At 41.0% G+C, this 14,130-nt stretch overlaps 1 protein-coding gene across 5 annotated transcripts in view; it reads left to right on the plus strand.

Annotated features, from left to right (window-relative positions):
* The first annotated feature begins 8,671 nt into the window (after positions 1-8,671).
* The window catches only part of pik3r3b (phosphoinositide-3-kinase, regulatory subunit 3b (gamma)), a 585,349-nt gene continuing 579,890 nt past the window's right edge, over positions 8,672-14,130 (plus strand). Inside the window, exons 1-2 of one of the 5 annotated variants that reach the window (XR_010019924.1) lie at positions 8,672-8,900; positions 9,393-10,012. Coding sequence is in view for 3 of the 5 variants with exons in the window: in XM_063064385.1 (XP_062920455.1) it covers positions 9,688-10,012 (325 nt within the window). In the remaining 2 variants the exon portion in view is untranslated. Of the gene's footprint in view, positions 8,901-9,149; positions 9,168-9,392; positions 10,013-14,130 lie in introns of those variants that run through there. The other 4 variants (XM_063064385.1, XM_063064386.1, XM_063064387.1 and 1 more) reach the window with 4 other exon arrangements.

Raw genomic sequence — 14,130 nt, forward strand, 5'->3', positions numbered from 1 at the left:
TTTCCAGCATCTGCAGAATCTTAATTCATTTCTTATCTACTTGCACCTTTGTTGGGGCAACTGTTAATGCATAAAGAACTCAGTTCTTTTTTGCACAGTTTTTAAATATTGAAGAGATTTCTCCAATATTGGTAAACCACCATTGCCCTTACCCTTCAGCCCTCACCAAATTCCCTTCCCACCCCTTACACTTTAATCTGCACTTCTATTATTGCTATGATTATTTCAGTGCACTGCTGTAATAAATTGGTCTGTATGAATGGTATTTCGCTGTACATGTGACAATAACACACCAATATACCAATTTCAATTTATACCTCATAAAATTCAATTAGCTCTTTCAAATTACATTTTCAAACTAATCTCATTAAACCCTTTTATAAGGTTGTAGTTCGTTTGTCAATTACTGTGAAGAGCATGTTGTTTAAATATTAAACCAAAATTGGTTTCGGTGTAGCGAGGATCTAATCTTTCCATTCTGTTCCATCCTTCCAGTCACTCACTGCCAATCTAATCATAACTAGTCTGAATACTGGCCCAATCTATACTTATGGGAATAATCCAGAGACAGCAATCTTAGAGATATTGTTGTACAGGACAGCAGCCCATCTTATCCATGTTAACAACGTGATACCTACTGTATCTACACAAATCCTAATTGCCTGCATTAGGCCCATATCCCTTCACCTATTCCCTATTGAAAAGCCTGTCCAAGAGCCTTTTAACGACTGTAATTGTACCCACCCAAACACTTCCTCTGGCACCTTATTCCATACAATCATCACCCTACATGTAAAAAAATGATCTGATACTCAGATCAACTTCAAATTCTCCCCCTCACCTTAAACCTATACTTCCTACCTTTAGTCTCCCCTTTCTTGGTAAAAATGCAAACTATTTCCCCTATTCATGCCCTCATAATTTTATAAATCACAATATGATCATCCCTCAGGCTCCTACATCCAGTGAGAAAAGTTATTAGCCTATCCATACTCTCCTTATAAAGTAAAAGGCCTCCATTCCAGGCACCATCTTGAAAATTTACTTTTTGATTAGATCCTATGTCATTGATTTCATTTGAAATTATGATCTTTGACCACTTGATCAGAACTTTTTAAAAAATGCTTGTTGTTGCTGAACCCTGTTATCTCGGAGGTAATATGCCATTTGGGGTTTTGAATCATGTATACAAATATCTTTTCCTGAGAGAATCCCTTACAGTCACAACTCACCTATCCTTCCTATCACTGCTGTTTCCCTCATGATAACTCTTAAGGCTGATTTATACTTCTGCGTCAAATGGACGCCATAGGTACGGCATAGCCGCGAACCCTACGCAGTGCCTATGCGGATCTCTACGCCGTAGCCTGACGCGCACCTCTCCCAAAAAGTTACTATGCATCACGGCTTCGCAGACCACAACAACTGTGATTGGTCCATCGCATTTCCTCCTACGCTGCAATAGCTTCCCATTGGGCGACTGAAGGGCAGGGAAGGAACTCTGGCTGCAATGCTTTCCATAAAGCTTTACAGACCTCTGAAATCATGGAGGACACATTTCGCTTTTACGACAAAAGACACTCGCTTTACCTGAGAAAGACTACCATGACCATGAAGCCTTGCACGGGCAGGTGTGTGCACATGCATGACGTGCGCAAATTGCAGAGCAACGCAGACACACCAACGCACAAGTATAAATGCTCACAACGGCGTTGCCCACTTGCATAGGCTACAGCGCAAGCTTGATGCACAATTATAAATCAGCCTTTACTTTGCACTCCACAGTAATTTTCATAGACACTTGCCACCAAATCACTCATTTGTTGATGTGACAAGTACCCTGACAAAAATGCCTATTGAGTGTATCCATAGGTCCATTGACCAAGCTGCAAAGGACAATTAGTTTTATGAAGTAGTGATCATAATATGATTGAATTCATACTGCAATTTGAGAGGGAGAAGCATAAGTCACATGGATCAGTATCGCAATGGAATAAAGGGAATTACAGAGGCATGAGAGAGGAGCTTGTGAAGTTTCTGCGATGTTTTGCCTCACCTAGCGCTTCCACATGGAAGAAGTATCTGCTCTGGGCCAAGTTGTCCTACAAACACTCATCAATATCACAATGGAATTACTGAGCCATGACAGAGTAGCTTGCTCAGGTGGATTGGAGGGGGATACAGGCAGGGATAATGGTTGAACAGAGGTGTTGAAGTTTCTGGAAATAGTTTACAAGGCGCTGGATGGATATGTCCCACAGAAGAAGTTGTTCTCAAATGGCAATGTTAGGCAACCGTGGCTGTCTAGGACTGCATAAAAGCCAAGGAAAGGGCATACAAGATAGCAAAAGTGAATGAGAAGTTGGATGATTGGGAATCTTTTAAAATGCAACAGAAGGCAACCAAAAAAGCTATAATATCAGAAAAGATTAAATATGAGGGCAAACTAGCCAATAATATAAAGCAGGTTACTAAAAGTTTTTCAGTTATATAAGAGTAAAAGGGAGGTGAGAGTTGATATTGGACCACTGGAAAATGATGCTGGTGAGGTAGTAATGGGGGACAAAGAAATGGCAGATGAACTTAATAAGTACTTTGCTTCAGTCTTCACTGTGGAAGACACTCACAGTGTGCCTGAGGTCCGAAAGTGTTGGGGAGCAGGAGTGAGTGCCGTTGCTATTACAAATGAAAAATTGCGGGGCAAACTCAAAGGTCTTAAGGTGGATAAGTCTCCTGGGCCAGATGGACTACATCCCACAGTCCTGAAAGAGGTTGCGGTAGAGATAATGGATGCATTGGTCATGACCTTTCAAGAATCACGATTCTAACATGGTGCTGGAAGACTGGGAAATTGCAAATGTCACTCCACTCTTTAAGAAGGGAGGAAGACAAGAGAGAGGAAATTATAGGCCTGTTAACCTAACCTCAGTGGTTGAGAAAGTGTTGGAATCCATTATTTAGGATGAGGTTTCGGGGTACTTGAAGGCTAATGATAAAACAGATCAAAGTCAGCATGGTTTCTGTAAACGGAAATCTTGCCTGGCAATTCTGTTAAAATTCTTCAAGGAAGTAACAAGCAGGGTGGACAAAGGATAGGCAGTAGATGTCATTTACTTGGATTTTCAGAAGGCATTTGTTAAGGTGCCTCACATGAAGCTGCTTAACAAGATAACATCCAATGGTGTTACAGGAAATATACTGGCATGGATAGAGGAATGGCTGACAGGCAGGAGGGAGCGAGTGGGAATAAAAGTGGCCTTTCCTGGTTGGCTGCCAGTGACTAATGGTGTTCCTCAGGGATCAGTGTTGGGACCATATCTGTTCACATTGTTTGTCAATGATTTATACAATGGAATTGATGGTTTTGTGGCAAAGTTTGCAGATAATATGAAGATAGTGGTGGGGTAACGCTGAGGAAGCAATAAGATTTCAGCAGGAAGAATGGGCAAAAAAGTGACAGATGGAATACAGTTGGGAAATGTATGATAATGCATTTTGGTAAAAGGAACAAAAGTGCAGATTACTATCTAAATGGGTAGAAAATTCAAGCATCGGAGGTGGAGAGGGACTTTAGAGTCTTCATACAATACCTCCAGAAGGTTACTCCAGGTTGAGTCTGTGGTAAAGAAGGCAAAGGCAATTTTGGCATTTATTTCAAGGGGAACAGAATATAAAAGCAAGGAGATAATGCTGAGCCTTTATAAGACACTGGTCAGGCCGCACTTGGAGTATTGTTAACAGTTTTGGACCCCATATCTCAGAAAGGACGTGTTGTCATTTAAGAGAGCCCAGAGGAGGTTCATGAGGATGATTCCAGGAATGAATGGGGTTAACGTATAAGGAGCATTTGGCAGCTTTAGACCTGTACTCACTGGAATTTAGAAGAATGCAGGGGTGTCTCATTGAAACCTACGAAATGTTGAAATAACTAGAAAAGATGGATGTGGAAAAGATGTTTCCTATCGTGTGGGTATCCGGAACTAAACGGCACAGCCTCAAAATTGAGAGGTGACCTTTTTAGAACAGAGGTAAGGAGGAATTTTTTAGCCAGAGGTTGGTGAATCTGTGGAATGCTCTGCCACAGACCAAGATGGCCAAGATGGTGGGTATATTTAAAGCAGAAATTGATAGTTTCCTGATTGGTCAGGGCATCAAAGGATATGGCAACAAGGCAGGTGTATGGAGTTGAGTGGGATCCGGGATCGGCCATGATGGAATGGCGGAGCAGACTCGATCGGCTGAATGGCCTAATTCTGTTCCTATGTCTTATGGTCTTAAGGTCTTATAGTCCTAGGATCCTGCAGAGAAATGTTTGCAGCATCTTCGATGTGAGACAATGAACAGGTAGGATTCTATCCAAGGAACGAACAGCTTTACCACAATTCCCATTGACTTCAAATTTACTTGTTTGCCATGTTAAAGGGTGCTTTGATGTCAAGCATACTCTTTCTTTTCTGTTATCCAGTTTCTATTTTCACTCCGATTCAGAAATCTGCACTCATTTAATTCTGGCCTCCTGCTCATTGACAAATTGAATTCTTCACTATTGCACCCACTCTTTTGTGGGCAAGATATTAAGCCCTGGGAACATTCCTCTCTTAAAAAAATACTTTAAAAGCTTCTTCTTTAAATAAGTTTTTGTCCTAATAACTCATGGAGTTTAGCATCAATCTTTGTTTGATATAACGCGCATCTTAACTAATAAGTTGTTTTGCTGCATTAAGCAAATGGAACTTGTATTTCATATATAGAACTCAATCCCTTTATCCAAAACAGGATCAAGGCTTGTTATGAGCTGTTGCTATAGAGCTTCGAACGGGCATCTACAGGTTATTGACACAAGAGGTACTGCAGTTGCAGGAAATCTAGAGCAATATACACAATGTGCTGAAGGAGCTCAGCAGGTCAGGCAATGGATGGGAATAAACAATTTACATTTTGAGCTGAAACCCTTCATTAGGACTAGAAAAGAAGGGGGAAGAAGGCAGAGTAAGATGGTGGGGGGAGGGGGCAGAAGTAAAGGTGGCAGGTGATAGGTGAAACTGGGATTGGGGAAGGGGGTGGAGTGAAGTACTGGGAAGTTGCTTGGTGGAAGAGATAAAGGGCCAAAGAAGGAGGAATCTGATAGGAGAGGACAGAAGACCATGGAGGAAATGGAAAGGAGAGGAGCAACAGGGAGAGGTGATGGGCAAGTAAACGAAAAGGTGTGAGAGGTAAACAAGAATGGAGAATAGTGAAGGAGAGGATGGGGTCAATTATCAGAGGTTCGAGAAATCATTGTTCATGCTATCAGGTTGAAGGCTACCCAGATGGACTAGAAGGTGTTGTTCCTCCAACCTGAGTGTGGCCTCATCACGGCAGTAGAGGAGGCCATGGACTGACATGTTGAAATGGGAATGGGAAGTAGAATTGAAATGGGTGGCCACTGAGAAATTCTGCTTTTTGTGGTGGACAGTGTGAAGGTGCTTGATGAAGTGGTCTCCCAATCTATGTCATGTCTCACCAATATGCAAGAGGTCACACCAGGAACACTGGATACAGTAGATGACCCTAACAGACTTGCTGATGAAGTGTCACCTTACCTAGAAGGATGGTTTGGGTCCCTGAGCGGTAATGAGGGAGGAGGGGTAGGTGCAGGTGTGGGGCTTGTTCGGCTTGCAAGGGTAAGTTCCAGGAGGGAGATCAATGGGGAGGGACAGGTGGACAAGGGAGTCACACAGAGAGGGATCCCGCAGAAAGTGGTAGTTGGGGGAAGGGAAAGCTGTGCTTGGTGGTGTGATCCTGTTAGAGATGGCAGAAGTTACAGAGCATTATGTGCTGGATGCGAAGACTGATAGGGTGGTAGGCGAGGACAAGAAGAACAGGATCCCTGGTGTGGAGGCAGGAGTATGGGGTGGGGGTGGATGTGTATGAAATGGAAGAGATGCAGGGGAGGGCAGCATTGATGGTGGAGAAAGGGAAGTCCCTTTCTTTGAAGAAGGGAAACATCTGGAATGAGAAGCCTCATCCTGTGAACAAATGAAATAGAGACTGAAGAGTGCGAGAAGGGAGTGGCACCTTTACAAGTGACATAGTGGGAAGAGGTAGAGGCAAGAAAGCTGTGAGAGTCAGTGGGTTTATAAAAGATATCAGTAGATAGACTGTTTCAAGAGATGGAGACAGAGAGATTGAGAAAAGGGAGAGAGGTGTCAGAAATGGACCAAAAAATTTGAGGGCAGGGTGAAAGTTGGTGGAAAAGTTGACGAAATTGATGAGTTCAGCATGGGTGCAGGAAGCAGCACAAATGCAATTGTTAAGGCAGTGTAGGAAGAGTTGGAGAGCATTGTAGACTTGGAAATGGACTGTTCTGCATAGCCAACAAAAAGGCAGGCAAAGCTGGGAACCATGTGAGTGCCCATGGCTATACCTTGGGTTCGAAGGGAGGTGCTGAAGGAGAAATTATTGAGGGTGACGACCAGTTCCACAAGACGGAGGAGTGTGGTGATGGAGGGGAACTGGTTCAGTCTGCTTTCCAGAAAGAAGTGGAGAGCTTTAAGGCCCTCCTGATGGGAGGGAGAGAGCTGTACAGGGACTAGACATCCATAGTGAAAATGAGACAGGGACAGGGAACTTCAAGTTCTTGAAGAAATTGAGCGCATGTGAATTGTCACAGATTTAGAGCTGAGGTATGCAGACCCGAGTTCAATGGGGCAGAACAATGTTCAGGTTTATGGATCTTGGGTAGGAGGTAGGAAAGGGAGGTGTGGGTTAAGGAAAGTATGATGTTGGTGGCAATGGATGGGAGATCCCTGGAATTGATGAGGTTGGTGATGGTGTGGAAGATAACGGCCTGATGCTCCTTAGTAGGGTCCTGTTCAAGGGTTAAGTAAGAGGAGATGTCTGAGAGTTGCCGTCTGGCCTCAGCAATGTAGAGGTCAGTCCATCAGACTACTGCAGCACCCGACCCCCCCCCCCCCAGCCCCATCTGCAAGTTTGATGGTGAGACTGGGATTAGTGTGGAGAGAGGGGAGAGCAGCACGCTCAGGGGGAGTGAGGTTTGAATTGGAGAGAGGAGTGGTAAAATTGAGATGGACGATGTCTCATTGGCAGTTAGACATAAAAAGATCCAGAGCAGGGTATCCAAGAAGAGTAGGAGGGTTGAAGATGGGAGAAGGGGTCATTGGTGCAGGCTAGAGAGTCCTTGCCAAAGAAGTAGACACAGAGATGGAGGTTTGTTATCGTCCATTACTGATAAGTGAGAAGAGCCTTATGGGGGTGAGGCAATTGGCTCTAATTGTGTTATTTTGTGGCCAGGGCATCCTTAGCATTTCAGGTTGTATATTCTATACATCCTCGGATATTAAATGGATCTATTGAATGTCTTAGTATAAATGCCAAATGCAAGAGATTCTGCAGATGTTGGAAATGCAGGGCAACACACACAAACTGCTGGAGGAACTCAGCCACTAAGGCAGCATCCATGGAGAGGAATAATCAGCAGATGTTTTGAGTTAAGATCCTTCATCAATATAAATGCCACCCTTATTGATATGCTGGAACAGAATGGCTAGAGGTGTCCCATACTTTGAACATGAATTCAACAGGACAAACAAGGTATTGTTGGGTCCCATAGCCTTTGGTGCATCCATTACACTCAGTATTTCTTAAAGTGATACAGTATTGGAAACAATCAGATTCCCTGAGACTGGATTAAATGATACGGAGGAAGGTCATGCAGAATCTGAATTGAATCAATAGCCCAGATAGGCCAGACTGGATAAACTCTGCACACTTCCCTTCCTAGAAGGCATCCCTCAACCTAATAGGTTTCATGATTTGGCTACCATTACTGGATCTCTATTTTATATAATTTAAAAATTGTTAATTGAGTGGAAATTCCTCGGCTGCTGTGACAGGATCTGAATCAGTCTTTCCAATTCACCTGACCAGACCTCTGGATTCCTCATCATCTTGACGCCATCTCACTCAATGGCATTATATTTTAATGCAATAAACAAAAAAATACAGATGCTGGAAACCTGAAGTAAAATCAGAAAATGCTGAAAATACTCACTAGATCAGCCCAGAGCTGTGGGAGAGAAGCAGCGCTAATATTTCAAGTAGATGACTCTTAGTCAAAAGGGAAACTTGACCCAAAACGTTAATACGAGGAAATCTGCAGATGCCGGAATTTCAAGCAACTTTTATGTGTGTTGCCCGAAACGTTAATAACTGTTTCTCATCCCACAGACGTGGCTTGACCTGCTGAGTATCTCCAGCCTTTTCTTCCGTATAGTAGATCCTTAATTGGTAACGGTACGATTTGTTAATGGTATTAGATTAAATTCAACTTTATTGTCATTGTGCCGAGTACAGATACAAAACCGATGAAATGCAGTTAGCATATACAACTATTCATGTATTTTCCGAAACACCTACATTACAAATTGTCAGGCTTTTTACAATGATAATCTTGCTGGAGTACAAGTTTACTGCAGTCCTTCTCCAAGTCCGCGGCTCAGCGTGCTTTAATGCAACACGTAGCGACTCCAACCCAGTTCGTGAACCGAGTCCGGGTCCTGCTCCGTCCCAGCGAGGTATCAGCGCATCTGCACAGATTCTGCAGTGCAATGACCGACTTCCACTCGCAATTTATCACTGACAGTGGGTGTGGTTAGACACGTCACATTATAAATGCTGGAAGTCTGGCTGGGTGAAAGTGACTGCAATGAACAGTCCTAACTGCGGAGTTTCGGATGTCTCAGCAAGGAACAACTAAAATAAAACAACAGCAGGAAAAAAAAACAGCCATGGAACGACTGTGCGCGTCACTTCCAGCACACCATGTACTTGGGTCTGCCTGAACCCCCATCCAAGTGGCACTGAGCATCTCTACGACAAATCGCGTGGGATTTGGAGAGGTATGTATTTTTAACCCTAATGTTGAAAATTGGGGACGTCTGGAATTATTTTGTTTTAACTTGGTGTTTGTATCGCAAATTCTATAAAGAACAACGCATCTTATTTTGGGAATTGCTCGTTTTCAAATTGCGTTTTTATTTTGCTTCACTTTCTCTTTATGTTCAATGTCAAAAGCTTCAGCGATATTTAAAAATTGGGGATTGGTGGGATTTGGTCCCCATTGGCCAGAACGGCTGAAGACGCATGTGCTCTGGAGATGAACTGCAGTGGGTTGGTTTTGCTCTGTGGTGAATTATAAGATTAACCTATTCCCAAACGCTGTTAGTGTGTCCCATGCACTTCCGCACAGACACCTCTAGTGCCTTGTACATATTAGATAATTATAAGCGCATGTAATGTCCTCTGATTTTTTTCTGGCCGCTTTAATGAGCTCTTCTTTTTTCTCTCGCTCCCTCTTTCTCTCCACCCGTCTCTGTCCCTGGTTAATTCAGTAGGATTACTAGAAGGACTTGAACCGGATGGATTCCGCTTGATTAGCATCTGTCCGAAGCAGAAAAAGCCACACAGCCAGCACACTTCGTGAAGTTTCACGGTGTCACGCAACTTGGGTGCCAGCTCTGTCGAAGTGTGGGGAATGGAAACTGCAGCAGGCGAAACAGCGGGCATTTCACACAGGGGGAATTAACAGGGTTTTGGCATTGACCTTGAGTCGGTGCTCGTCCTCAGGAGCTGCCACCATCTCTTATTTTTTAGACAGAGCATTTACTTCCTTCAGCCATACCAAAAATGTGCACCGAGGGTTTCCAATACCGGGCTCTGTTTGAGTACAAGAAGGAGCGAGAAGAAGATATCAACCTATTGCCGGGTGACCTGCTCACCGTTAGCAAGTCGGTGCTGCTGACTGCCAATTATCAAGAAGGAGATGAGAAAAATCCCAAAGGGTGGCTAAATGGAGTTAACGAAAGAAATAAGGACAAAGGAGACTTCCCTGGGACCTATGTCGAGTTCGTTGGACCGATTCGAATTGTGCCTCCAACTCCCAAGCCAAGACCGAGACCTGTTCCTCCTACCCCCAGCGGCTCGGCAGCGGCCAGTCCGGTCCCACTTTCTGGTAGGTGCCTCTTGATAGCAGTGCACAGACACAGACATTTATAGTTATTAAAGATGAAATCAGCAGGAGTGAGGTTTGGCCCGTTATTAACGGTGTACGGCGTTGATCAGACAAAATGGGTTTATTTGTGCTTGCTTTATTGTTTCGTGGCTGCAAGTTCTTGGTTATTACTACGCGAGAATGGAAATTGCCCATATGAAATACAGAGGTTGAATTAAGGGGATGAAAAGTTATGCTATGCTTTGATTTTTGAAAATAAATCAACTGGCCTTTCTTGCCACCCAAGCATTCTATATCTTTTTCATTGGTAGAACTCAAGTGAACACGCAGGGAATCAAAGAATTAAAAATTCTAAAATCAGTTGACATTCTGTATAAACATGTCTAACCTTTACTACCCAGAGCAATCTATTAGGAAAGCTTTGGAGATACTGGATTAAAACCCCATCCTCTGGCATGAAGTTATTATAACTTGTGCTTTTCGGTACCAGTGTATATTCTCAATAAGCTCTCTCGGGCTGGAATAAGCATGTTAACAGATAATGTATTGACCTACTCGCCTCTAGTTTCTAGTTGCTATAAGGAATATTCGCTAACGTCCTACGTTAATGGTGCATCATTATAATGCTATTGAAAGAGGATCGTAGTTTGTCTTGCTGTACCTAAAAAAAAGTTACTTGTTCTAGGGATGCTGTTCTCTTCGTGGAAAATCAAAAAATAAGATGATTATTAGTTGCTTAGTTTTGGCACTAACAATGAACTTCAGCTTTTCAAAGTCCACTCAAATAGAGCTAGTAAATAATTCTGTATCTAGAGTGTTATGATTTAGCTACAGATACCGTTGCACCAATAGAAGTTTCAGATATTGACGTATAAACTTCAGTAAATTAGGTTATGAGGGTGGCATCCTTTTTGTGAAGCGATCAACCCTCTGCATCAATGTTTTGGGCAGGTGTACTTAACCCTCAATTTCTGCACAATAGCTAGAATCTTGTTTTCTATACTTCTGAAAATCCATCAGAATTAAAGTTCAAAGTCTTTAAGGTCATGGCTGGAGTTAAGTTTGAATTTCTGCAATTAGGGATTCAGATTCAAACTGTCACAATTTGGTTAAAGATATAAAACCATACAATTCCTCACAAGAGAAAGATGGAACAAAATATTGAAATATTTCAAATGGATTTTTTTAGTATATCTTGGCATTTTGTTTATATCTTTTGCATCAAAAGTTACTCGGATATCAAATTTAAAAATTCTTAATATTTTGAGGTTCTTGTTACAACTTCTGTAGCAATGGTTGGATAAAAGAACCAGGGATTATTAATTTTTTTTGCATTCCCTTAATTTAAGTACATTTTAACTACTGCACCCAATTAAAATAAAACTATGTTCATGTTCGAACAAGTGACTAGTTGAGTATAAACAACAAAATATAACTTCTGATAATTATATCAATAATTTACAGCAATCAAGTAGCCTTTTGGAAGAAGTGATGATGTGAGCAGATGAGATGGTCGATTAGAGATTTGAAGCAGATAATTTGCATTTCAAATAAATTAAGTTAGGTATGATTTTGATGGGTATACTTTTTATTGGCTCTACGTAAACTTTAAGTCACTTGGAAAAATATTGTCATTTATTCCATAATTAATATATCATTTCTGTAAATAAACATTCTAATAAAAAGAACGTTTACATTTTAAACTTAAAGCTTCCGTAGCGACACTTTTGGCAAATTAATAACTGCAGTCCTATGTGCAAACATAGGCTTTTTTTTGAACGAGCGTACAGATAGTTAATTTGCTGTGTGGATATTGCCGTGGCTCATAAGAATGTGTATATAAAAGAGGTACTAAAAAATATTCTGACTTAAGAACATTGTTACGAATTTTTGAAGGTAATTGAAAGAAGCTTATGCAGAATACTTTTACCAATATCATAACCACATCAAAGGATACCATAGTCTTTCGTGGAAAAAGATGGGCTCATCAGAAGTGCAGAAAGATCTTGGAAATGGCAGAATTATCTTGGGATAGGTGAAAGATAATGCTTAATGCCACATAAACACTAAAAGCTTGCATATGTAGCTATTACACAAGGCATGGAGTTGCTGTATTCGCTCAACAGAGTTCTATAGTTTTAAGAATGCTGACGTTACAATTAATAAAAGGCCTTGTTTAATAGCATGGTAAAGTCAAAGGCTATCAGAAACAAAGAACTGAAAGGTAGAATTTTGTTATAAATGCATTGAACTTATTTATCCAAAAAAATTAATGCAGTTTTTCAGAGAATAATCAAATACTATTTTTGACATAATTTAAAGGAAAAGTCTGTGAAATCAGTCCCCGTTTATAACTGTCCTTTAGCAATTGAATGTATATAACCCAAAACCTCACCTACTGTCTGGATAGACATTTTGCATACCAATTAATTTTAGACTGTGAATCCAATGTTTAAATAAGACCTGAAGTAATAAATCTTTTTTTTCTCATCTGTTATCTTCCATCTGAAGAAAATTGTGGAAGTTCTGACAGCAGAATATTTTTATTGTTCATCTCCCTGCATTTCATGTTTCTGACTGGAAAGAAAATTTAAAATATGTAACATAATGTTCTTGTGCTTCAGTTTAGGCAGTTCAGCTTCACTTTGAGGTTTAGATTGTTATGTTTTGAAGCATAACTCACTGCAAGCAAAGGGTTTCCATCAACATATGGGTTTTTGAACTAATCAATAAACTGAGCAGGAGCCCGAGCAAATGGCTTTTCTTTAGCTTTTTTAATACTGGAGATCTCTGAGGAAATAGAGGGATAAAATGTTTTCAAACCTGGGGATTAAACATAGTTAACAGAAGAGAATAAAATAATTATTGGTTGGGGAGTGGGAAATATCACTGCCGAATGCTATTGTGACTGCATTTTCATCTTTTGAACTGAATTTATTTTTCAGTTTGGCAGACAATTTAAAGCATTTTCCTTTTCTTATTTTATTGTTTAGAATAAACTATTTAGCATGTGAAATTAATTGCTTCCCAGTTTAAAAATGAAGTGTCTTGTTTGTCCATTTTTGCTGCTGGTATTAAATCAAAAAGAATGATTCATAAAAATATGCTAACAGACAGGATTTCTTCACTGTAGTCTTACTCCTTTGATAATTTTCTGTTAATTCAGATGACCTTTATTGATCTTTATTAACCTTTAGATCCTTGGTTTATCATGGAGAGTTCAATTTTGAGGACTAATACTCAGAATAAATTTTAAGTCAATTTTGATTTAAAGTCATTCAAGTTAAACAGTTAAAATTATGGACACTTCTGTTTTGTTTGAAATGAGTTTGTTAGCTCTATCTGACGATTCCAGAAAAGTCACAAATGGATTGATCACATCCCGATGTGTAAAATTATACTTGGCGACCTGACTTTCAGTTAAAATTCCTGTTAAAATCTGTACCTATGGTAAATATTTCAGTGGAACTTCTCTCTCTTCTTGGTATAGTAGGTTCATAAGTAACATGTAATAAGTAACATAAGTAATTGCTGCTTTGAAGTATGTTTTGACTCAGTCTCACATTCACTTCATCTGTCATGCTTTTTGTTGAATAAATCTGACTGGATGCAATTCCAGCCTGGCACAGCAGCTAACTTGCTCTCTCAGGAAAACATGATGCCCACCCCCAAACACTGAAAGGATGCTACGGCCCTGGTAGGCAAAATATTTATTTATTGAGTGATGCACCGGTGAACAGGTCCTCCCTGACCACTGAGCTGTGCTGCCTAGCATGCCACCTGTTTAACCCTAGCCTGATCACAGGACAATTTACAATGACCAATTAATCTACCGACTGGTACATCCTTGGCATTTTGGAGGAAACCCACATGCACACAGGAAGAATTTCTTACAGAGGATGACAGAATTGAACTCCAAACTCTGACACCCTGAGCCGTAATAACGTTGCAATGACCACAATACCACCACAGCTCTACACCTGGGTTAAGAAGGTAATTCAGGCAGGAGGAGGAGATAGCAGCGCGCCATGCATGCGCAGCCCTCTGGTGAAAATGATACCATATCCGTTAAATAGGGGCCGTAGACAATTCTGATTTGATGGAGACAGACGTGAAAG

This window comes from Mobula hypostoma, chromosome 12 (genome assembly GCF_963921235.1).
Source record: "Mobula hypostoma chromosome 12, sMobHyp1.1, whole genome shotgun sequence".
Lineage (NCBI taxonomy): Eukaryota > Metazoa > Chordata > Chondrichthyes > Myliobatiformes > Myliobatidae > Mobula > Mobula hypostoma.